This window comes from Heterobasidion irregulare (genome assembly GCF_000320585.1).
Source record: "Heterobasidion irregulare TC 32-1 unplaced genomic scaffold scaffold_08, whole genome shotgun sequence".
Taxonomy (NCBI): Eukaryota; Fungi; Basidiomycota; class Agaricomycetes; order Russulales; family Bondarzewiaceae; genus Heterobasidion; species Heterobasidion irregulare.
Window position 1 is genome coordinate 1,481,294 of NW_009258204.1, and position 22,560 is coordinate 1,503,853.

Here is a 22,560-nt window from a genome sequence, read left to right on the forward strand (position 1 = left end):
GTGACACCAGTGACCATCGAGTGACCCTCCTGTGACGTCAGTACAAGTCTGCTTGAGCAGAAAACATATCCATATATTGCGAATGCCAAAACATATAACAAGAGTAATACAAAAACAATGGAATCGCTTGTCAGCTGAGTACAGTTTGGAGTCGTCAAGAGGTCGTGATGTCATGATGATACAAACATACTGTACAACAGGAGGCGTGGTACAGCGGCCAAACAGTAGACAAAAATTGTCGGGTATATGTATGAAGTACAACCAACGCGCGGCGACGAACACGCGAGAGACGTCCGTCGGGAAAACATTTCCGCGATGTGGGCTGTCCGAGGTCATGACGGACGCGACACAGAATCTAGGGAACTAAGCTTCCAGGAGCAGGCACAAGTCGCGCTTAGAACAAAGCGATAATGGAATGATAGAGACAAGGACAACACGACGACAAAGGCGTAAAGCGGAGGAAGCATAAAAAACCGAACCATCGTCTCACCTACCACGGCCGACTCCATCTACCAGGACTGGATGCGTCGGGGCTCTCGTATAGCATCCCTTTACCACGCGTGAACAACCCTAGGCCAGCCGGGCTTTCCTGCAACCCAAACCCGGCGTTTTGGGTCCCGAGCCTGGCGAGTTCCTCGTCAAGCAAAGCCGACGGATCGTGTGGGTCGAAGATGCCTCGCCCAGGCGTGCGAAAAGGTGAGTCTTGCATAAGGCTCGGGAAGGAGAGCTTTCGCGGTGTTGTTGGGGCAAAGGGTGTTAGCTGTGTATAGGACGATTGTGCACGGGCGGATGAAGAGCTGGTCCTTCGGCGGGATGGCGTCCGTAAGTGGTCATCACCGAACACTGGAAGTGTGTTGCCCTCCGCGTACACAGGGGAGATGTGCGGTGGAGGGTTTAAATTAGACTTGTAGTGTACGAGGCTAGGTGATGGGCTCATATGCACACCGCGGTGGGAAAGTGGCGTGCGCATCGCGGAGAGTTGATTTGTACCGGCGGATGACTTCCGTGGAGGTGTCATTGGCCGTCGCAGATTAGTGACGAGGGCCTCGAAAGTGTGAGGTTCCTCAAAGGCGCTGGATGGAGGGAATGCAGACGCAGGCGGACGAGCGACCTTCGCAGGTCGTGAGCAAGTCTGACGTGCTAATGTTGGCGATTCCGGATGGGGAGGAAGGGCTGGCTTCTAGAAAATAGAAAGGTTACCAGCTTGCGCATACAGAGATATCCGAAAAAAAACAAAGTCTCACCTTGGGCGGAGTATAATCCTTGACTTTCGCCTTTTCCTTACCCTTGCGCAATTTTCCTTGGACCTTCGCCGCCTTCTCTTTCTTCTTCCCTGCTACCACTTCCTTACCGGCGTCATTCAAAAGCGTGATGCCCGGCGCAAGAGCGTCCAAAGGTGTCTCGTCGAGATCTGGATCGACTATATAAGCACTTAAATCGAGGTCTAACTCCTGGGAATTGGCGCCCTGTCTACTACCAAGTCGACCGACGTCATCCCCTGCATCAGGTGGACTGGACGAGCTGCAGTTCGGCGTGAGTCCAGGAATGGACATCGATGAGGATGAGGAAATTGGTAGGGGCGTCGGAGGAGACGGTGCTTTTTCGACGACAAACGGATTAGCCTGCTGGGGATGCGAAGAGCTAGAAGCCGACGTCGACGGGCGAGCTGAAGGCGCACCCATAGCAGCCGCTGCCTCTTCCGCCGTGACACGATGGTAGGCAGTTTCGGGAGGCAGAGTTGGAAAGATCACACCTACGGGCAGAGCGTGCCCATGGTGAAGAGGGGGAGGGGGGTATGAGAACGGAGCATAATACGGCTGGTGTACACCAGAGCGAGGAGGAAACAAAGGCGCAAAAGACATGCCGGGAATGGCTGACAGAGGAACGCCCATCTGAGGCACCGGTATGGGCAATTCGGCAGGCTCGGCAGGCGCAACTTCTGCTTGAGGTTCTTGTTTCACGGATTTTTTCGTCCGTTTCGCCTTGCGCGGAAGTGAGTCGTCTGCAGTGCGCTTTTTGGTCGCATACCGCGCTTTCTGTTCTTGCATCTCAGCGCAACGCTCTTTACGGAACCCACCGTTTGCGAAGCACTCGAGGTCGCGATCCCAGATGGCCCAAAGGGTACGACCTTCAGCACGATCCCGCTGCACCTTGCGGAACACGATCGTCGTGCTCAAGACGTGTCGAATGGAGTTCATCCACGTCTGTTCGTTTCGCTTGAAATGTGGATAGACAATTGTGATCCAGTCGTAAATTTCTTGTAGAGTCAAACGGTGATTCGGGGATGAGAGGATCGCTTGACCTATGAGGGCGGCGTAGGGTAAGTCGGGTTTCTCCGAGGAGTATGGTCCAGGCGGGAGTGTGAAGGGGAGGTCATCGTAGTCATCCTCGTTAGGCGCGGGGCCCATGGGACCTGGTGACGACACAATATTGACAATGTGGCGGGAGGGACTCGATGAAGGTGTCGACATCACCGGCGACGATGAAGCTAGCGAGTCGCGGTAATAGCTGCGGCGAGGGGTCGTGGGAGGACGAGACGAATATTTCTGAGGCTAACCATAGTTTAGAGATGTCGGGAGGCAACAAGATATATACACACCTCTTCGGCAGGGATGCTGAAAGAAGATGAGGCCACGCTGCTCCTCCGCGAGCGGGATGGTGAGGGTGACTCGGCACGTGGTATATATACACCCTGCAGTTGGCAATAAGGTCAATACATCCACATTCTCAGCAGCCGAGTTTACCTGACGAGAAGAGTGTTTGGAGGATACAGTCTGATATAGAGTGATGTCCCTGTAGTATCTCCGCGTTTGGGGAGTGACAGGAGGAGGGAGGGAATCCTAGACACGTAGATCAGATCAAATAGCATGTTTGAAAGATTACGCGTGCAAAACGCACTTGTGACACGGTATTATAGACAGGAAGAGTATATTCAGGGCTGAGGACGCGTCGAGAAGCGTGTCCGCGAACCGACGAACTTGCCCTCGACACGGAACGAGATGGCGACGGAGGCGGTGCGGGACTAGTCTCTCTTTCTCTCCTATACCGCTTCTCTTTCCGGCTACGCCTGTTGTGTCGCTCTATAACGGCCTCCATGCTATCATAGCGACGAAGAGAGGTGGAGGGTTCGACGGGCTCTGTTTTGATCGGTGTCACAGGAGGAGGGGTGTCGCGAGGAGGCGCAGACGCGTCAACGAGTGAGAGGGAGCGCGATTTCGTGCGGAGTTGAGGGAGTTTGAGGTGAGCGGAGGATGGTGACTCTGAGCTCGAGTGTTCCTGGACGAACGCACGCAGAGAGTTGACGTTCTCGGTGGTGAGGAACTGGCGCATCTGATCACTGTGTCGCGTCAAGTCATCGCGCGTCATTCCGAGGTTGTGAAGCAATCGAGAGATGGGTGAAATGGGTTGCTGATGTGCAGGAGGAGGGTCTGCCATACGAGCAGAAAAAAGAGAGAGAGAAGAGGGAAAGGGACTGTATGTACAGTCGACGGTGTCGCAAATTTAGGGCAACGGAGCAAATCATGTCCTGCACACAACACATGGTGACGGTCACCAAAGTCACGTCACAAATCACATCCATGCCGACGGCCAAATGTGGCCACCTGGCTTGGCCACAGGCTCCTTGTCCGTCCCGCTCGTTTCAAGTTAGCCTTTGTTTCGCTGTCGATAAATAGGTCGTCGGGTTCTCAGCAACCTCACGACCGCCATCAACCTAAAACGCTAGCGTTCTGTCGAACGAAGTTCCAACTCGCAACTTCCTTAGAACCTCTTTACATAGGAGGCTTTTGCGCATCACCGCTCGGAAAATTAGAGGAACACAGTTTGCATAACATACTCAGAGATACCATAGGGCAAGGGTGAAAGCTTTGGTAGAGGGGAAGTCTATAAATTCTCAAGGACACCACAGACATCCATATATTCTGAGAGCAGCTTATCACGGATATTGCCTCATGCTGCAAACCGAGGAGAATAGAACACAGGGAATCGGCTGAGAATAAAGGCTCTTGAGTGTCACTTTCACTGCACCGGTCTAGATGATCCTTGCAAATAGAAATAAAACCTGCTGCACGATTGCCCGGGCGTTCAAAAGTCAAATGCACATCGTAAACATGGTCAATCTGCATCCTGCATGGTTAGTGCCCGGCGTAAAAATTTGAAGATCGGTGCATGACGAAAGAACAGAACGGATGAACACCTCCGATCGATCGAACCATGAAATCCATATAGAACACAATACATTTGATCTGTGGTGAATTCAAAGAGTGCTCTGGAGTGCTGAGAGGTAAAAGGTACCGACCAGCACGGCTTAGCTAGCGATCGCAGCAGCTCTGTAGGTCACCTCAAAGCCATCCGTGCCAAAGACAAGCACAGCCAAAGCATGCACTATCGCATCGAGCTGTGGCGCCCGTTCGCGGTCGACTGAGCGCCCAGCGCGCCGTTCTCCCTTCGAAGCTCCTGTATAACGGCCTGTGGCAGGCACATCGCATCATCAGCTCTGTCCGCTGGTACACGCACACGATCGCCGGTAAGAGCGAATGCTGACCGCCAGAGCCTCAGGGTTCACGCCGCTTTCTATCATGCCCACGCACGTCGCGAGCGTCTCCTTGTCCAGCTTCGTGTTGAGCAGCTGCGATATCTCGTACAGGGCTGCGTTGCGCGGATGTGAGTGAGCCTGCGTGCGCACGTGGTGTCATGCATACCCACTATCTAAAGTCTGTTGCGCGGACGAGATGCGTTCGGATTCTTTGAGCGGCATGTCCTGAGACTGGTGGAGCCTTTGAGTCAAAGTGCAATGAGTCACCAATCGCGACGCGTCTATAACACGCTTTCACGTGCCACAAGTAACCTTGAACCAACGACTCGGAACCCTGCATGCAATCTCATTTCACGGTGCTTTGGCAACAGGTGTGAAAAGCCCTTGAGAACCTGAGATTGTCAAACGCACCTTCGTTCAAATTTTGCCAAACGCAGGAGAATCAGTCCCAGGGTTCAATCATAGAAGAGAAGCGATTAAATAGGTGCACCCGCAATACCGTACTCGAACTATAACATTTACAATACCATACATAGTCATGGTCATCATGGTCATTGGGCCGTTATGCATTACCGCGAACGAACGCGTCTGTTTTCATTCATGCTGTTTCTGGTTCAGCTCGTCCCTTCCCCTTCCTGTTCCGAACTTCCATTTCTATGCCCTCTGGATCCCGTTTCCACCGACCTCTTCTCCAGCGTATGAAAGATACGATACCCACAATGATGAGAATGAGGCCGAAGAACCCAGCGAGAGATTCAGCGATGATGGTACCTTTCGGCTGCGCAAGGGACGCGCTACGGTTGGTAGGGGCTGGCGTAGTGGTCGATGTGGGTATGACGAAGGACGGGAGGACGCTTGAAGTCGGCGATGGCGTCGAGGAAAGGCTGGTAGAGCTGATGAAAGGCTCAAATGGAGGCAATGGGGGCAGTTGAGGATTGAGTACTCACTTGCTATCAGCTGCGGTGACTGTGATGGAATCGATGTCGAAACGTGTCACTGCACCATCAGGTCTGGGTATATACGTGAGAGCTACAGTCAGGTCTTCGTTAACAGGCAAGTCGACCGCAGATACGCTGCCGAGCGAGGAGTCTACTATGGTGCTGATATCAAGTCGTGAAGGATTGGCAGTGAGAGTGACGTTGACGGTTGCATTAGAGCTGGTTGACGTGCGCAAGACAAAGGACGTTCCGCGTAGGACGAGGAAGAGCTGTGGGATGATGTTATCTGTCGCTGGAGAAGGGCCGTACGTAGACGTGACAGAGCCGCTGGAGGCGCCTGCCAGAGGGAGGATTTGCCTGGGGTAGACGGAGCACCGTCGGATCAACTCGAGGATTCGGCCAGAAGATCAGCACATCAAACGCACCATTGACCGTCGCAAGCAGCGGAACGTGTCTGATCGCCTGTGACGTTGCAGACAGATGGGAAGTAAGAGATCTGGGGATTGGTGTTCTCGATGGTCACGACAACCTGCGCGTGGACTGCTTCACTGGTAAGGCCGAGCCAGACGACGAAGGCAAAGAGAAGGAGGGATGGGTGGCGAGGGCTGGAGGGGGTCAGCATGCAGTGTGAACCGATGGAGAGAAGAGCTGGCTCGACAAATAGGCCATGATCGGGAAATAGGGCATGCATCCGTCGTCATTGCAACAGACAGAAGGTTGACGCCCAAGGGGGCATGTGAGTTTACATATGTCGGTGAGGATAGGGTGGACAGATTGGCTTCGGGACGAGCAGGTCGCCAGTTGATATAGACCGGGGCCTGAACGCGATCATGGACAGCCTCGCACATCGCTGCAAGATTCGGCGTCGTGATGGCCTGTGATGGCTGTGTCACGAGTCGTCACGGGTGTGTCACACAGGCACGGTCCTCTGCTCTGCCTGTGCCAGTTCAAACGACACTGCCGCCGTCGAGCAAGTGCTCAGCTCTCCGTTTCTCCTCTGCGACGTTGTTCTGCACACCGTTCATTCTTTAAACCTCGCTCTTTTTCCCACCCCTCCTTTCACGCCCTTTGCATATCCCATGTCAGAAGAATCCGCATACAGGAGACGCGTTCTCCACCGTCAACTTCACAAAAAATCCCCCCTCAACCCCTCGCTCAACCCCAGGTTTTCACCCACTGCCGTTTTTACAGATCCTGCCGCCGCACTTTCGTCCACAGCTTCACAGCAAGCAGCTACCACAGACCCCGTTACGACCAGTGCTTCTGTCTCTGTCCAGGCATCTACCTGTCTGTTATCTTACTTTTTGTTTCCTTTTTCTCTTCGTTTACATTAACTATCTCAGCCGACACACCTGCCCAAGTCACCCAGACCATCATCTCTACCACCTCTCCCTCTCCTACTCTGTCGCTCACCAGCACCTCCGCTGCTACAGTGGTCACTACCCCCACCGCCTCTGCAACCTCCTCCGTTGCCGCGGTCACCTCGAGCACTCCTGCTAGCACCCAACCTGTCGTTGTCGCACAGACCTCGTCTTCGTCCCGTGCCGCTGTCCGTTTTTTCTCTTCCTTGTCCTATTTTTAGAGTTGTTCACACGTCAGTATGATTAGGCGGCCACTACGGCGAAACCAGCCAGCGCGCTCGGTCAGTCGACAGAGTTCATCATCCAAACCATCAGCGGCTCCGCGGTCACGATATCGTCCGCTGCCTCAACTGCGTCGTCCACGGCCGTTGCATCTTCCACTACCAGCTCGGGTATCATCATTGGTGGAGTCGCGGCCGCTATCGTTGGTGCTATCGGTATACTCGCTGCAATCGTGTATTTCTTGGTGTGTAAAAACCACGGTCAGGACGACGGCACTCGGCTAAACTTTATCTTCAGAGGAAATGTCGCAACAACGAAGAGAGCGATGAAGCGTGGAATGCAGAGGACGTTCGTCGCCATTCGACCATGCTCAATGACGACATGCCTCCTCCCATGAGTCGCGCTATGACATTCAATCGCGGTGCTGGTGGCGCGAACTCTCCTCGTCCTCCGACTATGATTGAGCGTAAGATGACAAACGCATCTCCTGCCATGTTGCATCGTCAGCCCACATTCGGGAACTATTCCAATTATGGTCCTGAGGGTATGAGAGGCCCTCCAGAGAACATGTACGGTGGCTATGGTCCTGGTCCTACTGAACACGCTAGCTTCCAGTCATTTGCCCCCGGCGACGTGATGTCCCCCATCACGGCTCACTCTGCGAACCCCTTCATAACGCCTTACGACTCGCCTATGGGCTCTCCTGTCACGAGCGTGCCTGCTCACTACGGTCCTGGTTCTCCATACAACGACCTGACTCCCCCGCAAAGCGCGCTGACCAGGCAACCTTCCTCCGCTTATGTCACGCGCCAGAACTCGATGGGCAGCGGACCATTCAGTCCCATGTCCTCGATGACTCCTAATCCATCGACTTGGGAAACTGAGGACCCGCATTACGTCGACTTGAGCCGTTCCAGTGTAACGCCATTCCAGGCTGCCCAGTACGCGGAGATCTCACGCAAACTCGGTGCTCCTACTCCCCCTCCGCTCAACCTCGGCGCGATCAATGAGGAGAAGGATTTGCCCACCCCTGGCACCGCCGTTACCACTGACTTTGATGCCCCTCCCTCCGCCGCCAGCATCGACACAGCGAACATGGCTGTCCATCAAGCAGGATTCGCACACTATCTCTCGGCTCCGGTGCCTGCAGAGACTGCCAACCCCGAATCGCCTTTCGCAGATCCTGGTATGTACGCCGCCGGTCAAGCAACCCCGAGGTCTGCGAACAACACCATGAACATCCCATCCTATGTCTCTGATGCAGACATGGAAGCCGACGCGCAGGAGCTCGAATTCCCTGCTCCGCCCGCCGCCGTGCATCACCACAGCAGGATTGACTCCAACCCGCCCATCCTTCCCGAGATCCTCGTGCAGAATCGCGCGTTCTCTCCCGTCTCGGTCGACTTTTCGCTCCCTGTCAGCGCGCACGGCTCCCCGTCGCCGTTCCGCACCGAGTTTGGCGACGTCCGCACGCCGCCGCCTGTAGCGGTGCTCAACAGGGCCAGCCCCCTCGCCACCTCGGCCCCTGTGCAGGCTGAACCGGCGGAGGCTCCGCGCCGCGAGCCCAAAGCTGAGGGACAAGCGCAAGGGCACGCGCAGAAGAGGCCAGACACGGTCTACACCATCTACGATGAAGAAGACGCGTACGGAGGGATCTAAGCGTGCTCGCCGGCCCCCACGTGTGCTAACATCCACGCGCCGTCCCGGTCGACGATGCGACGAATTTGACTGTATTGAAATCTCGTGTCTGCATCGCAGTCTCCTCCAACCGTACAAATTCTGTGTATCCTGTGTTCCCCTCTGTGTTCGCGTTGTCCACTGCCCCTAACTATTTACTCCCCTCTTCTCCCCTACCTCTTCTATCATAAACATGTGGGTCGTCTGTTTTCCCTTTGTCTGGTTAATCGGCGCCGGTGCCAAACCTTCTGTTCTTTTCTGTCCGTTGATGGTGGGCGTTGGCGCACGCGGTGGCGTCCAGAGCTGGATTCTGCGGGATGTCCTGCTCTCCGTCCCTTGTCCTCTTACCTACCCTCCTCCGTGTCCAGTGCCCGATGCGGCGCGATTGTTCTTTCCTAGGAATGTGGACTCGGTCTTCTCAGGCCTGGTTCCGGTCCTATTTTACTTCCACCACCTGCGTGCTAACGAGCCACAAGTCGTTGATACCCTCCGTTGTTGTGTCACTGTACCTGAGCTCGGGGCCCTTGGCATTTTTAATCCAGCTGCTCATCGTGGCTGATTGGTATTATCGAAGTATTATTGATCGCAGATTGTGGGCAGCGCGACGTGACCCCGTCACTTATAAGAACGGATGGTCCGCATAAGCCCCGAATTCATTTGAGGGGGAAGAGCATCTTGTAGCAGCGACCAGGTTCAAAACTATGCATTGCATGGGGAAAACATGGTAGACGATTCATCGAAAGATACTAAAACAAATTTGGCGACGGGAAACACGGTATATTCAGGTACTCGTCGCGTTTTATCATGCGGGGAGGTGACCCTCGCCTCCGTCGTATTCCGAAACGACGACCCTATCCTCATCGTCCTCCTCGGTGTCAGCAGTCGCCGTGCCCACATTCATCCCCTTGACCCAATGATAGCAATTGTGACGCACTGACCAGGCGGGCTTCAGCTGCCAGACTTTGAGCAGCGCTTCTTTGCGCTGGCGAGCGTGCTCGTGAAACATGTCTCGGGTTGCGAGTAGCAAGGCATATTTGTGTTTGTCGCCATGGCTGATTCCCTTGTACACTGTGCTCGAACAGCCGTACACGAAGATGCTGTACCGCGGGTGGTTGTTCGTCGCGTTTTCGGAGGCTGCCCGTGTGGTAGAGCGCGAGATCCCGTAATCTTTGACTTGGACTTTGGAAGGAGTCTTAGCAGCATAGGCATTCTGTGCAACGATCTTCGGGGAAGTGGATGGACGCGCTCGTCCCTTGCCTCTGCCTTTCCCACGTGCTTTGCCCTTTCCCATATCCTCGCCCTTGCCGTTGTTACCGATGGTCTTGTCTAAGCCTGGCTGTACGCCGAGCTCCATCACGAGGGTACAGTATGGCCGGCGTGAGGCCTCCGTAACGAACAAACCAATATTCTCCGCCCTGATATCAAGTGCCACAACAGTTCCGGCCTTTATGCGTCGCTTCACTTGGATGAGGATGGCCGTCATGGCCGTTTCACCAAGTTTATCATCCACAAACAACACCGGAATCCCAAGGTCAATGATAGTCTGTCCTGTCTTGGCAATAAATGCCATGCCACGGACGAAAGCTGGAAACAACGTCCCCGTGGTAATACCGTTCACGTCATCTACCTTGACAAAGTGGGTGAAGCGGACCTTGGCTTTTTGGAATACCGTTCTGAACTTCTGCCTGTTGAGGTCCTCAGTGTCCCTCGGGATGTTATCGGGGTAACTGTCAAGTATGGCTTGAGCAGCACCGGGTTCAAATAGCTCCTCGATAAACGAAATGAGGGAACAGCCTCGACTGAATCGCCCAAATTTTTCTGGGTCTTCTCTTTTGACCGCGCGATCGTAAGCTTCTGTGAGCAGCGCGCGCGCCACAACTTCCCCTCGCTCACCCGTATTCAGAAGACCATTCTTCATGTGGTGTTCCAGGGTGTCAATGAGAAAGGTTTCCTTCACGTTGGATCGCCAATAATCGAGCTGCTCGGCTGCTGCCTTGGCGAAAACAAGAAAGGAGATTCACTAGCTGAACGAACAGCTGTGATGCGTAGAGGCTCACCTCTGCCAAGATCGGCTCGCTGGGATACCCCGATCGGAAGTATTCACGGTGTGAGGGCATTGAAAATACAGTGCGCATGTGGCTTGCCACAAGATCGTTAACAATGTTCTCGTTCTTCGGTCGAGTTGGTTCATAATCGAAACAAAGACGGACATCTGCAATGGCCAACGCAGCGGTATCGGAAGGTCTTGCCTCAACATTGGGATTTGGTTGGCCGGACAACTTGCTCCGTGCTAAGAGGATGAGTATGCGCTCATATTGATTAACCTGATCAGGGTCCGTCGGGTTCATCGCTCTCAGCATTGTCCACCACCTGCAAGCTCTTTAGTAACACTCGTGACACCCGCAAAGGGAGAAAAAGCGTACAAGGGCCTTCCGAATTGCGTCATAAATGAAACTTTTGACACATCTTGGACGCTGAGTGTCCCAGGCACAATCTCTAACCCAGGAGTAATATCAAACGGAGTCTCCGACACTGGGGCTTGCAAATAATTACTGTTGTATGCGCGTGAGGATTTGGCTTCTGACTTCGGGGGAGCAAAGTAGGAAATTCGAGATGTAGTAGATAAAAAGATGGCAAAGATAGGAAACGCCTTGAAGCTATTGAACACCGAGAGGAGGGTGTCATATTGCGTCTTGTCATATTCCTTGTCCTTCTGTTCGTCCTTCAACGTAGGCCCCTCGGTAAGAACGTGTGACTCATCAAAATAGATGACAAGCTTGACTGTACTTGTCGTAGTTTCTGTAGTGGATCGGGTGAGGGTGAGAAGCAACTCGCGAAGTGCGTTTACAGCCGCAGCGCTTGCTGCGCTCTTGGGACTGTGTGTATTCTTGTTATCGATAAGAGGGGTTTTCTTATCGAGGACTACTGTCGGCCGCTGATAGATCGTTTATACCTGAAGTGATAATTGAACAGAGGTGATGCTTGCCTTCGATTTCATATTCTCGCTCAATTTCTCGTAGAATTGCGATCGCACAGAGGGTTGTAATAGATGTTTCTTCCAGGCGATGACCAAGTCTTCTGTCTCACCCGTCCGGCGGAGCTCATCCAATTCAATCTTGACAAGAGCAAAAAGCTCAGTGAAAAACTCGAAATAGATGAGGCGCTGTGCTGCATAATCGACTGCCGCGTGTTTCAGTATATCCCGCACAGCTTTGTCCGGAGGCGGCCACGCCAATCCTGCGCGGGCAACATTAGCGAGGCATACATCCCGAGTCATCAATGACTCACCATGATTATCCCGATCTTCACGCAAGTTGAATGGAATGGTAAAGATTATGGATGCCATCTCATCTACCATTCGTGATTTCCCGGATCCTGAACTTTGTAAAATAGCAACAGTGTTTGAGTAATCATTTTGCTCTCCATATTCCATCATTTCCTTGATCGACCTGAGCAGGATCTCATGGTAATCTGATGTGTATGGTGCCGTCCACGCGAGCTCAACGGCTACATCAAGAAAATGAGTCCGGGCGCATGTATCAGAGACAGAGCGACAACGTGCCTTGCTCTGAAAAAGATATCAGGAGAAGTAATAGTGACAGTATTACATGACGTACGAATGACTTCAGGTTCGGATGGTGGATTTGGTATGCGACGTTGAAAGAGGTTTCTGCCAGCCTGCTTGACAGCCTTTGGCCAGAACAGTTCTAGTAATTCATGGTTGAATAATATGCGGACGCAGGCGACGAGATTCCCAACCGAGTTCTCGAAGGGCTTGATAAGACTTCCTCTCCCAACAATCGCGGCTGATATCGATCAGCTCAGGGTACAATTCGATAAGAGGTATCATGTCATTTGAGGAGGCGTATATCTGTGATTGCTGCGTCAATAGTTCTGAGCATGTCAAGATCACGACGTGGACTATGTCGTGTGGAAAGGGAGGCTTGTTGTCCAAGGGGGTCTCTAGGGACGAGAGATATGTTTCCACGAGGTTGTCCATGGCAGAGATGCGCGTGGCTTCAAATTGAGCGCCAGGGTATGTGGGAAGAAAAGGTAGCTGATTTCGCGATAAGCTTGGCGACGAGAGGGCCACAGACAGGTCATCTTGGGAAGAATTTTCAAGAGCAAACGTCCCATGCTGAGAAGGCGCATCGGAGGGACCGACGGCGACAGCATCTACGGACTCCGTGGGCGTCGTGGGCTGCATGCTGGCCCGGTGCATGGTGTTCCTCCGGAGCAGGCAAAGAGAGTTTCACCTTATAAGAGTCAGTGGCAGCACGTCGTGGGCATGGATGTTGATCAGACAATCGATTGTGATTGCAATCGAGGAAGTCCTCAGGTTACTCGTACATCATGTAGGTCGATGTAGGTCCAGGCTTCTAGTAGTAGAACTCATTTTCGGGCCTCCACGTGACGAGCGCGAGTCCACATTGCCAAGTACATCGCCTCGCTAAACATCGAGCGCGGTAGGACACTATACATATTATACACAAATCAACTACAAACACTCGATATGCGATAGTACTACACACACATCTACGATTTGACAGTTTGTCGACAGAAAGAAACAATTGATGACAATCAAATATCTTAACCTGAATTCTCGCCCTCGTATCCCGGGTATTGCGAAATGACAACCCCATCTCCTTCGTCAAGAACGTTCGAAATGATGTCGGCTCCCTCGACCCAATGGTACGATCCCATAGCAGCCGACCAAGATGGCTTCATTCGCCAGACTTCAGCCAACTGTTCCTCGGTCTGGCGTCCGTGGTCGTGAAACGTGTTCCCAGAAGAAAGCAGAGCAGCGTATTTGCGATTCTCTTCCTCTAGAATCCCCTTGTATACCGTGTTCGAGCAACCATACACGGAAAAGTGGTAACGCGGGTGAGTAGCGTCCCGTTCGGTCGACCGTAAGCTCTCCAATCGCCGCTTGACCTTCGAAACAAGCCCCGGAGCATTCTCTCGAGGAGTCGATGGTTCGGCTCTTTGCTCCCCTAGTACGCCCTTTTCCTGTCCTCCGGGAATAACACCCTTCGGGGGGTGCACTTTCAGCTGCATTATGAGAGCACAGTAGGGGCGCGGATGAGATTCGTGTGTGGATGGGAAGAAGCCAAGTCGTTCAGCATCGATCTCGACTTTCGCCGCGGTCCTTGCATGGCCCCAGCGTTTGAACTGGATGAGAATTCCGGTCATGACGGACTCACCAAGCTTCTCGTCTCTCAAGGATACCGGGATGACGACGTCAATGAAAGCCTCATCAGAGCTAGCGACGAAGGCCATGCCGCGGATGAAGGCCACGAATAACATAGCTGTGATCAAACTCTCCTCGTCGTCTAGCTTGGTGAAGTGCGTGAACCTGACCCTTGCATCTTTGAATGCATTGCCAAAGGTGGCACCGTCCGGGACGTTATCAGGTTGACTCTCGAGAACTGCAAGAGCGGCCTCTTCAGTCAAAAGTTCTCTGATGAACGATGTCAGTAGACATCCTTGACTGAACCGAGCTTCAGATAGAGCTGGATGCTCTGCTATGATCGCGCGATCGTATGCTTCTGTAAGAAGCGCGCGTCCAACGACTTCTGCTCGGTCGCCCACATTCAGGTGAGTGTTTTGCACGAAAGACAACAAGGTATCTATAAGGACCGTCCGGTTTGTCTGATTTCGCCAATGGTCGAGCTGCATGGCTGCAGCCTTGAAAACACGACAATGAGATAAACATTTAACATTAGCACGCCACCGACTCACCTCAGCCAATATCGGTTCACTAGGGTAACCGGATTGATAATATTCGCGATGTTGTGGCATGGAATACAAGATACGCATATGCTTCCTCGTCATTTCGTCGAGAACATCCCGGGTCTGCGCACGGCATGAGTCGTGGTCGAGGCAGAGGCGCACATCCACAACAGCCAGTGCCGCGATAGTATTGGGCAATGCTGTTTCATTGGGGTCTCGGTCTCCGATTAACTTGCGACGTGCTAAGTCCAAAAGGTCAAATCCGAGCGCGCCGAGCTCATCAAATCGACTAGACCCGTGTAGCATCGCCCACCATCTGCAGAACAGAATTACTGGGTGATTCTCAACGAGACTACAGATAAAGTAGAACTCACAACGGTCGGCCAAAGTTCGCCATGAAAGAGACTTGGGACACATCTCGAACCCCAAGGTCCCTGGACCCGACATCGAAGTTTGGGGCGATATCAAATGGGGTTTCGTTTACTGGCGCTCGCGGGTTTTCGCTTTCGATGTAGACGAATCGTGAACTGCTGACATTTCCCGTCGGTCGAGCAAATGAGGAAATGTGGGATGCCGTCGATAGAAATATGGCGAAGAAGGGCATGCCTATGAAACAATTGCAAACCGACTGCAATATATCGTACAACGTCCCTCGACTGTGGTCCGGGTTTTCACTAGCAAGGTCGTCGGCGTCGTCAAAATAGATCACAAGCGTGATGTCAGCTGTATCCTTTCGAGAAAATGACTGATTCTTGTTCCAATGCGAAGATTCGTCGAGAACTTGGAGTAATTTACGAAGCTCTACCAAGGCCAGATTAGAAAGCGATCGCCACTGGTTAAATGGACCCTTGATTTCAACGCCCGGACTCGAGATTTCAAAAGCGTGCTGTTTGATCTCGTCCTTGTATTGTAAATTGAGTCAATTGAACTGTGGAGACGGGGGAGGTACTTACTATTGTTTTACGGGCAACCACCGTATTGTACAGCTCCGTCCGTTGGGGCATTGCAGACAGATATGTCTTCCAGTCTTTAGCTAAATCTTCCCCGATACGACCCTCCTGGCGAAGGAGTATCAACCGCTCGCGAACCGTCCCGAAGAGATTGATAAAGAAGGCAATGTAGCGCATGTGTTGCTCATAAAATTCGGGTTCTCTGACAGACAAGTAATCTCGAACGGCATCATCTGGGGGAGGCCACGCCAGTCCTGTAGTGTGAAGGCATCAAGTATGTGAGCTAGTTGTCGTGGCGAATGTGCACTGATGAGCTGCTCACCATACACATCCCGCGCCGCTCGCAAGTTGAAAGGTAGGGTAAAGATCAATGACGCCATCTCGTCCACCATTCGTGATTTGCCAGATCCAGAGCTTTGAATGACGGATGCACTGTTTGAGTACCCGGCAAATGAATCAGACCTTATCTCCTTGACAGTATCGAAAAGAAATTCGTGATGATCCGATTCATAAGGCGCGTTCCACGCTTGCTCAAAAGCTACCCAGATGAAGTTCAGAATATTGAATCCCAAACGAGTCAATACGCACCTCGCACTGTAAAAGTTCGCCAAGAAAAGTCTGGAAGGGCTTATACAAGTACGGCATGCTACTCACAAGATACTTCGCGCTTGAAAAGTTTGTCAGGATCAGGCCAGAATATTTCTGCAAAATGGTCATGAGAAAATTGGTGAGTATGGACGATGCTGTAGTCTACCTAGTTCTCGAAGGGCTCGAAAAGAGCCCTCTCGCCAACAATCCTTGCTGATCGAGTCCAGCACGGGAAATGATTGCAAAAGGTCATCAAAGTCATCGGCCTTTTTGAATCTCTCTCTGTCTAGTTCTAGGCAAGTAAGGACGAGAATATAGGCTATACGTTGGAATTCTGGTGGGGGGCCAGTCCTAGAATATTCCGGGAAAAACCTCAACAAGAGTAAATCCATGTGAAAGTGCTCTAACAAAAAAGGAGGGTTGAGGACTTTGCGGAGACTGGATGATTGCGGCGGCGGCGGCGAGCGAGATGGCTTTGTTATAGAAGGACTGTCAACATCCATCGGTTGTGGCGATATAGGAGCGTGCTCCCAAGCTTCCAAATATTGACTATTGTCACGGGTATTGAGAGGGATCTGACGCACGAGGTTCGCGTCTCGAGAGGTAGATGGGTTAGGAACAGCAGAAGATGATACACTGTCCTGTGTCGCCATTGGTGTCGGTATTTGCTTTTGATTCCGTGTATCTGTAGACTGAGAGCAGACACGCTTAACCATCGACGACGACTGACGTTGGAGAGAAGGAAACCAGACGCTGAACTGAGAGGTATGGGCCACCTAACACAATCGATGCGAATGGGCTGAGAAAAAAAGAGACCAAACGAGTACTTTTTGACTTGTGCTCGAATCTTTCGGGCCTCCACGTGACAAGCGCGAGTCCACATCGCCAAGTACATCGCCTCGCTAAACATCAAGCGCGATAGGACACTATACATATTATACATTCGATATGCGCTAAGTAGTACTACACATCTATGATTTGGTTTGTCGACAAAAAAAAACAATTGATGACAATCGAACATCATAACCTGAATTCTCGTCCTCGTATCCCGGGTATTGTGAAATGGCAACCCCATCTCCTTCGTCAAGAACGTTCGAAATGATGTCGGCTCCCTCGACCCAATGGTACGATCCCATAGCGGCCGACCAAGATGGCTTCATTCGCCAGACTTCAGCCAACTGTTCCTCGGTCTGGCGTCCGTGGTCGTGAAACGTGTTCCCAGAAGAAAGCAGAGCAGCGTATTTGCGATTCTCTTCCTCTAGAATCCCCTTGTATACCGTGTTCGAGCAACCATACACGGAAAAGTGGTAACGCGGGTGAGTAGCGTCCCATTCGAGAGCTGGGTGCTCTGCAATGATCGCGCGATCGTATGCTTCCGTGAGAAGCGCGCGTCCAACGACTTCTGCTCGGTCGCCCACGTTCAGGTGAGTGTTTTGCACGAAAGACAACAAGGTATCTATAAGGACCGTCCGGTTTGTCTGATTTCGCCAACGGTCGGGCTGCATGGCTGCAGCCTTTTGAAAAAAAGTTTGTCGACATCCATCGGTTCGTCCATCGTTTGCAGTGATGGAGGAGCGGGATCCGAAGCTCCCAAATATTGACCATTGTCACGGGTATTGAGAGGGACCCGAGGCGCGAGGGTCGCGTCTCGCAGGGTAGATGGGTTAGTGACAGCAGAAGATAATACAGTGTCTTGTGTCGCCGTTGGTGTCGGTTTTTACTTTTGATTCCGCGAGTCTGTAGATTGAGAGTGGACACGTTTGACCATCAACGACGACTGAGGCTGGAGAGAAGGAAACAAGGCGCTAAACAGAGAGAGGTGGGCTAACACAATCGATGCGAATGGGTTGAGAACTGTTGAGAACGAAAAAGATACGAGTTCGTCTGCTGATGACATCATAATGGTAGTGATGTACGCCCCTGTCGCGATTGAACCTTTTGAAAATTTGAACCTTGGTTCTTGTTCTCACAAATATCGAAATTACGAAAATAGACTGAAAACGGTCGCCTTGATGAGATATCAAACGGTGGGTGCGATTCGGCGGGCCACCGATCCAACCATCTGTAACTTTTTCCAAATTATCTACTCATTCTTCTGCATTAAGGTATAACTGCTGCAGACAAAAGCGGAACACCGTTCATCGATGATCAATGCGTGCGATGAAGACCGTCGTGTTTCATATCATACGGCGGACGCGCAATCAATCATGACTCATGTAACGTCGGGCGGCTGAGGAAACCATCTTCAGATGGTCAATCAGACCTGTGTTTACAAACTTCCAAGAATCTCAGTCGTAGTCGGTTGCAGGCAGGATCCATGCCCAGAACGCGTAGAAAGATCCCATGCTTCGCATATAAAAGGATGCCTGCAGTTGAATTAGCTGACGAACACCAGTGTCCCACAGTTTACACGCACCATCAACACCATGGAAGCGATTGCCTCTTTCAGCGCCGACATTCCGTTCGCCTCCCTCATCGAAAACAGTGAGTCGTAACGATCACTGGCCTCGACGAGAAGCCTGAGGCGGTCGTCACGCAGCCCAGACTGCCTTTGCGAAGCTCTTTGAGATAAACAGAGCGAGCATCGAAGCCGTCCCACGCCGGACCTTCGAGTACGGCTCAGATGATCGTCAGCAAGTACGACACCTGACCTTTCTATCTGCATCACTCGAATCGTAAACGCGCACCTCATCCGCAGCTGGACGTTTACTACCCCTCGATGCAAGCGTCGCCGCCGAAGAAGGCACCGATCCTCGTCTTCGTCTACGGCGGCGGTTTCACCACCGGCGCGCGCGTGCACCCAGAGCCGCTCTCGCTCGCCTACCCAAATGTCGGCGCCTTCTTCGCCTCGCGTGGCTTCCTCACCGTCGTCCCCGACTACCGGCTCGTCCCGACCGTCAGGTACCCCGCCCCCGCGGAGGACGTGCGCGACGCCCTCGCCTGGGTCGTCCAAAACACGTCCGTCATTGGCGGAAACCCCGACGCGGACCGCATCTTCCTCGTGGGCCACTCTGCCGGCGGGGTGCTCGCCTCGACGGTCCTCCTCGCGCCGCAGCTCGACGAGACGCACACGCTCCTGCCACGGATCAAGGCCGCCGTGCTGGTGGGCACTCCGTTCCATTTCAACGCCACCCTGCCGCAGAGGCTGCCTGTGCTCGATCAGTTATACGGCCCCGTCGAGGCGACCAAGAATAAAGAGCCGCTCGGCCTGTTGGCGAGCACGTCCGACGATCGTGTCAGATACCTCCCAGAGATCATCTGCGTCGAGGGTGAACACGAGACTGTCGCGATAACGCAGAGCGGTTTTGACTTTAGGGCCGCGCTCGAGGAGAGGTTGGCGATTGTTGGTGGCGGTAAGGGAGGCTGGACGAAGGTAAAGCGAATCGTCCTCGACGGCCATAACCACATCAGCACCACGTGGGCGCTTTCATCTGGCGAAGGAGATGAGTGGGCAGACAAGATGGCTGAGCGCCTGAAAGCCATGTGAAAAGCATCGTTGAGGGCAGTTGCGATTAGCATGCGGGCTAATCACCTGCATGTATGCGACACTTTTAGATAGATGACCGAATGGACGACGAAACGCAACGACCATGAGCACTACATACGGGTCGCGTCTCCATCTCCGCGAATTAAAACCGTCAGAATAGAAAATGCGGTCAGCCCGAGTGAACAACGATCATCAACTACCTTCGTCTACGCTCCCACCGCTACCAGTGCCAGCGCCTGCCGCTCCTCGAGGTACTTCTGCGCCTTCCCGAGCATCCACACCGTGAACGCGAACTTGAAATTAGGGTACGAGATCGCGCAGCTCTTGTTGAACACCCCCTCGATCGCCTCTTGCGGCCACGAGCCATCCTGCAACCACCGTCAGCAAGCACCGGGCAGCACCGAAGCGGGAGATCACACGAACGGGCAGTTGCCGCGACATGACGAGCCTCACCGCGTTCGCGATGGGCGCGGGATCGGGGTACTTGGCATACATCAGCGCCATCGCGGCCCAGCAGGTCCCCACGACCTGCGTGTCCTTATGGTCCACCCACACCCCCGTCTCGCACGTCTGTCCCAGAATAGCGGTCAGTGTCGATCCTCGTCGGGGCAGGGTCGGCGTACCTTGTAAGACTCGCCCCACCCGCCGTCCGCGCGCTGCTTCCCGATCAGAAAATCGCACGCCCGCCGGGCATGTGCGCTCGTCTCGTAGGTCTCCCCGACAAGGGAGAGGCTCTCGAGCGCGAACATCGTCGCGTACGTGAAGCAGATGCCCCACGAGCCGAACCAGCCGCCCTCGGGCTTCTGCGCGCGATGCAAGTACCCAATAGCACCCTTGATCGTCGATCTGAGGGCGCAAGAGCGCCAGAACCAGCAGACATCGGGGAAAGTACAAAGGGAGCAAACAAAAATACCACGCACTCGATCTCAGCAGCCCGATAGCTAGGCCACTCTTTGCGGAAGATGGAGAGCGAGGTGATGACGGACGTGGTGCATTCGGGATATGCGTACTCGATCATGATGTTGCCTGGCGAGAAAGCGAAACGATGAGCACGGGCCAAAGGCATGAGATGAGATATCGCGCCCGACCGAACACTTCTGCGGCATTGAGCATCTCCAGCCAACTTGGACCCCGGATAAGCTCGTAACTGGCGAATCCGCCACTAGGGTTCTGCATGGTGAGCAGCGTATCGACGGCATCGAATATCCGTCTCTCCGATACGAGCGTCGGCGTGAAGCTGTCGAAGCGCGCGAGCACAGCAAATGAGCCTAGCGCGACAAAATAGAAAGCACAACGCCGCACGCACTCCAAGTGGTTCTGCAAGTAGATCACAGACTTGAGGCCCTCGCCCGTACAGTCGCTGACCGTGTATCCCTGCTCCTTCGTGCTGAACGGCCACGCGCCCTTCGTGCGATGACGATTGCTCGTCGCGAAATGTCTCGGGTCCTCCGTGATCTGGCACTGCTCGAGCCACGCGAGCGCGCGCACCAGGCTCTCGCGGTTCGCCTCCTCGCGCGCCAGGCCCGTCTCGACGAGCGCCTGCGTGACGAACCCGATGTCCCACAGCTGGCTCCCGTTCGTCCCGCACATCATCATGCCCTCCGCGCCGACCCACATGAAGTCGCGCCGCTTCTCGTCGTGCAGCCGCACCGCGGCGCTGTCCGCGCCCTCCGCGTGGAAACGCGCGACGAGGTTCATCATCTTGGACACGGGCCCGAGCGTCTGGTACCCCGTGTTCTCGTCCTCGAGCACGATGAGGTTGTACGCGGCCGCGAGCCCCGCGTGGCGCACGGGGGGCACCGCGCACTGCTCGTACATGCCCAGGATGACATTAATAAAATCGAACAGGCCACTGTGGGGCGCATACATGTCCGCCGCCGAAACATTGTTGCGCTGCGCAGGCCAGTCGATCGTCTCGAACGGCTGCGTATAGATCTCCTGCAAACGCAAAAACAAAACATAGTCGTGACATAGGACGTGTGTGGGGCACGCGCACGCACCTGGCGCAACGACCGGATGAGGTCGTCTTCCTCAGCCTTGAACCGGACGCCGTACAGGTAGCTCATGGGCACGTACACCGTGCGGACGTGGATCCACCACCGCGACGGGTGGAACGGGACCCACTTCGGCAGCAGCCTGCGCGCGCGAGGTCAGCGTCCACCGCGCCGCGTCTCCCCACACGCCGGACGCACCAGAGTTCCGAGGGGATCGGGTTGTTGCCGTCCCAGTCGTACACGTTCAGCACGGACAGCCAGAGCTTGCCCCACGACGGAGACGCGGCGGCCCCGCCTGCTGCACGCGTCAGGCGCGCGATACTCGGAACAACAGCAACAGCGACGCGTACGCACCGAGCTTGTGCAGCGTCGCGCGCGCCTTGACCATGGCCGGATGCTCCGCCGCGACCCCGAGTAGGCGCAGCGCGACGTAGTTCATCGCCGTCCCGAACACCGTCGAGTGCCCCTCGACGTGTCTAGCGCGCGCGGCGTCAGCGCGCTGCGCACCCCAAAAGAAAGCGGGAGCACGAATTAGGAGTACGCACAGGCCCCATCCCCCGTCGTCCGGGTGCGCGCGGCTCAGCACGTAGCGCACCATCTCGAGGCGCTCCTCGCGCAGGAACGCCATGCCCGTCACGTACGACCCGATGACGAGCCCCGGGAGCAGGAACATCGGCCCGCCGTACTCGCCCGCCCAGTGCCCGTCCGAGGCCTGCAGGTGCTTGTAGAACGTGTACCCGTTGCGCGCCGCGTCGAGCGGGGACGCGGGCGGAGGCAGCCGCGGGCAGTCCTGCGCCCCGCATGCATATAAGACACGCGCGCGCGCGAGAGAGAGAGAGGTGGCGATGATGTGCGCACCAGAGGAATCCCGAGCCAGTACTTGTCCGCGTCGGTCTGGGGTCGCGCGGCGCACTCCGCGTCCGAGCGGAGGTAGTCCCACACATGGCGCCCGTCGGTCGTGTCGCGCAGCCGCCAGCGCGAGTAGTCGGTGAACGGCTCCGCGGGGGAGTCTGGGATGGAGAGCGGCGACCAGGCTGAAGACATGGCGCAGTTGGGTAGTTAGTTAGAGGTGGAGG

At 54.3% G+C, this 22,560-nt stretch overlaps 11 protein-coding genes across 11 annotated transcripts; 3 read left to right on the forward strand and 8 right to left on the reverse strand.

The window, feature by feature from the left end:
• Positions 1-1,409: 1,409 nt before the first annotated feature.
• HETIRDRAFT_478421 (uncharacterized protein) lies at positions 1,410-2,408 on the reverse strand (the record flags this gene model as incomplete). Its single annotated transcript, XM_009551043.1, has 1 exon — positions 1,410-2,408. A coding segment is annotated over one exon (999 nt), but the record flags the coding sequence as incomplete, so codon positions are not given.
• A 1,975-nt stretch (positions 2,409-4,383) lies between these two features.
• HETIRDRAFT_324627 (uncharacterized protein) lies at positions 4,384-4,756 on the reverse strand (the record flags this gene model as incomplete). The annotated part of the gene is made up of 3 exons (XM_009551044.1): positions 4,384-4,467; positions 4,544-4,647; positions 4,705-4,756. 3 exons carry the CDS (start codon positions 4,754-4,756, stop codon positions 4,384-4,386), a joined length of 240 nt encoding a protein of 79 aa, XP_009549339.1.
• Positions 4,757-5,477: 721 nt separating this feature from the next.
• On the reverse strand, positions 5,478-6,094 carry HETIRDRAFT_323457 (uncharacterized protein; the record flags this gene model as incomplete). The annotated part of the gene is made up of 2 exons (XM_009551045.1): positions 5,478-5,829; positions 5,898-6,094. The coding sequence occupies 2 exons, from the start codon at positions 6,092-6,094 to the stop codon at positions 5,478-5,480; spliced, it is 549 nt and encodes a 182-aa protein (XP_009549340.1).
• A 2,167-nt stretch (positions 6,095-8,261) lies between these two features.
• HETIRDRAFT_441172 (uncharacterized protein) lies at positions 8,262-9,319 on the forward strand. Its single transcript, XM_009551046.1, has one exon. It carries the CDS (start codon positions 8,289-8,291, stop codon positions 8,712-8,714), a length of 426 nt encoding a protein of 141 aa, XP_009549341.1. The 5' UTR covers positions 8,262-8,288; the 3' UTR covers positions 8,715-9,319.
• On the forward strand, positions 8,926-9,291 carry HETIRDRAFT_420251 (uncharacterized protein; the record flags this gene model as incomplete). Its single annotated transcript, XM_009551047.1, has 1 exon — positions 8,926-9,291. The coding sequence occupies one exon, from the start codon at positions 8,926-8,928 to the stop codon at positions 9,289-9,291; it is 366 nt and encodes a 121-aa protein (XP_009549342.1).
• A 98-nt stretch (positions 9,320-9,417) lies between the features above and the next one.
• Positions 9,418-12,954, reverse strand: HETIRDRAFT_460059 (uncharacterized protein; the record flags this gene model as incomplete). Its single annotated transcript, XM_009551048.1, has 7 exons — positions 9,418-10,725; positions 10,790-11,102; positions 11,156-11,667; positions 11,767-11,969; positions 12,021-12,239; positions 12,350-12,439; positions 12,492-12,954. 7 exons carry the CDS (start codon positions 12,952-12,954, stop codon positions 9,535-9,537), a joined length of 2,991 nt encoding a protein of 996 aa, XP_009549343.1. The 3' UTR covers positions 9,418-9,534.
• A 368-nt stretch (positions 12,955-13,322) lies between these two features.
• On the reverse strand, positions 13,323-15,122 carry HETIRDRAFT_478431 (uncharacterized protein; the record flags this gene model as incomplete). Its single annotated transcript, XM_009551049.1, has 3 exons — positions 14,840-15,122; positions 14,475-14,781; positions 13,323-14,420 (listed from the first exon to the last, which is right to left on the reverse strand). Exons 1-3 carry the CDS (start codon positions 15,067-15,069, stop codon positions 13,323-13,325), a joined length of 1,635 nt encoding a protein of 544 aa, XP_009549344.1. The 5' UTR covers positions 15,070-15,122.
• An 819-nt stretch (positions 15,123-15,941) lies between these two features.
• HETIRDRAFT_441174 (uncharacterized protein) lies at positions 15,942-16,784 on the reverse strand. The gene is made up of 3 exons (XM_009551050.1): positions 16,170-16,784; positions 16,004-16,117; positions 15,942-15,953 (listed from the first exon to the last, which is right to left on the reverse strand). Exons 1-2 carry the CDS (start codon positions 16,717-16,719, stop codon positions 16,062-16,064), a joined length of 606 nt encoding a protein of 201 aa, XP_009549345.1. The 5' UTR covers positions 16,720-16,784; the 3' UTR covers positions 15,942-15,953; positions 16,004-16,061.
• A 242-nt stretch (positions 16,785-17,026) lies between these two features.
• On the reverse strand, positions 17,027-17,508 carry HETIRDRAFT_104381 (uncharacterized protein; the record flags this gene model as incomplete). Its single annotated transcript, XM_009551051.1, has 1 exon — positions 17,027-17,508. A coding segment is annotated over one exon (482 nt), but the record flags the coding sequence as incomplete, so codon positions are not given.
• Positions 17,509-18,429: 921 nt separating this feature from the next.
• Positions 18,430-19,490, forward strand: HETIRDRAFT_104382 (Esterase/lipase/thioesterase; the record flags this gene model as incomplete). The annotated part of the gene is made up of 3 exons (XM_009551052.1): positions 18,430-18,487; positions 18,543-18,640; positions 18,702-19,490. The coding sequence occupies 3 exons, from the start codon at positions 18,430-18,432 to the stop codon at positions 19,488-19,490; spliced, it is 945 nt and encodes a 314-aa protein (XP_009549347.1).
• A 206-nt stretch (positions 19,491-19,696) lies between these two features.
• On the reverse strand, positions 19,697-22,528 carry HETIRDRAFT_453585 (uncharacterized protein; the record flags this gene model as incomplete). Its single annotated transcript, XM_009551053.1, has 11 exons — positions 19,697-19,858; positions 19,914-20,060; positions 20,114-20,336; positions 20,411-20,516; positions 20,579-20,727; positions 20,797-21,428; positions 21,491-21,626; positions 21,683-21,779; positions 21,839-21,960; positions 22,030-22,274; positions 22,343-22,528. The coding sequence occupies 11 exons, from the start codon at positions 22,526-22,528 to the stop codon at positions 19,697-19,699; spliced, it is 2,205 nt and encodes a 734-aa protein (XP_009549348.1).
• Positions 22,529-22,560: the final 32 nt, after the last annotated feature.

Excerpts from the sequence above, each read along its gene's own strand:
- HETIRDRAFT_441172 (XM_009551046.1), top strand. The coding sequence starts at position 8,289 with ATGAACATCCCATCCTATGTCTCTGATGCAGACATGGAAGCCGACGCG.
- HETIRDRAFT_441174 (XM_009551050.1), bottom strand. The coding sequence starts at position 16,719 with ATGGTTAAGCGTGTCTGCTCTCAGTCTACAGATACACGGAATCAAAAG. Across the intron at positions 16,118-16,169 it reads TCGAGCCCTTCGAGAACTAG|AAATATTCTGGCCTGATCCT; the intron begins GTAGACTACAGC and ends ACCATTTTGCAG.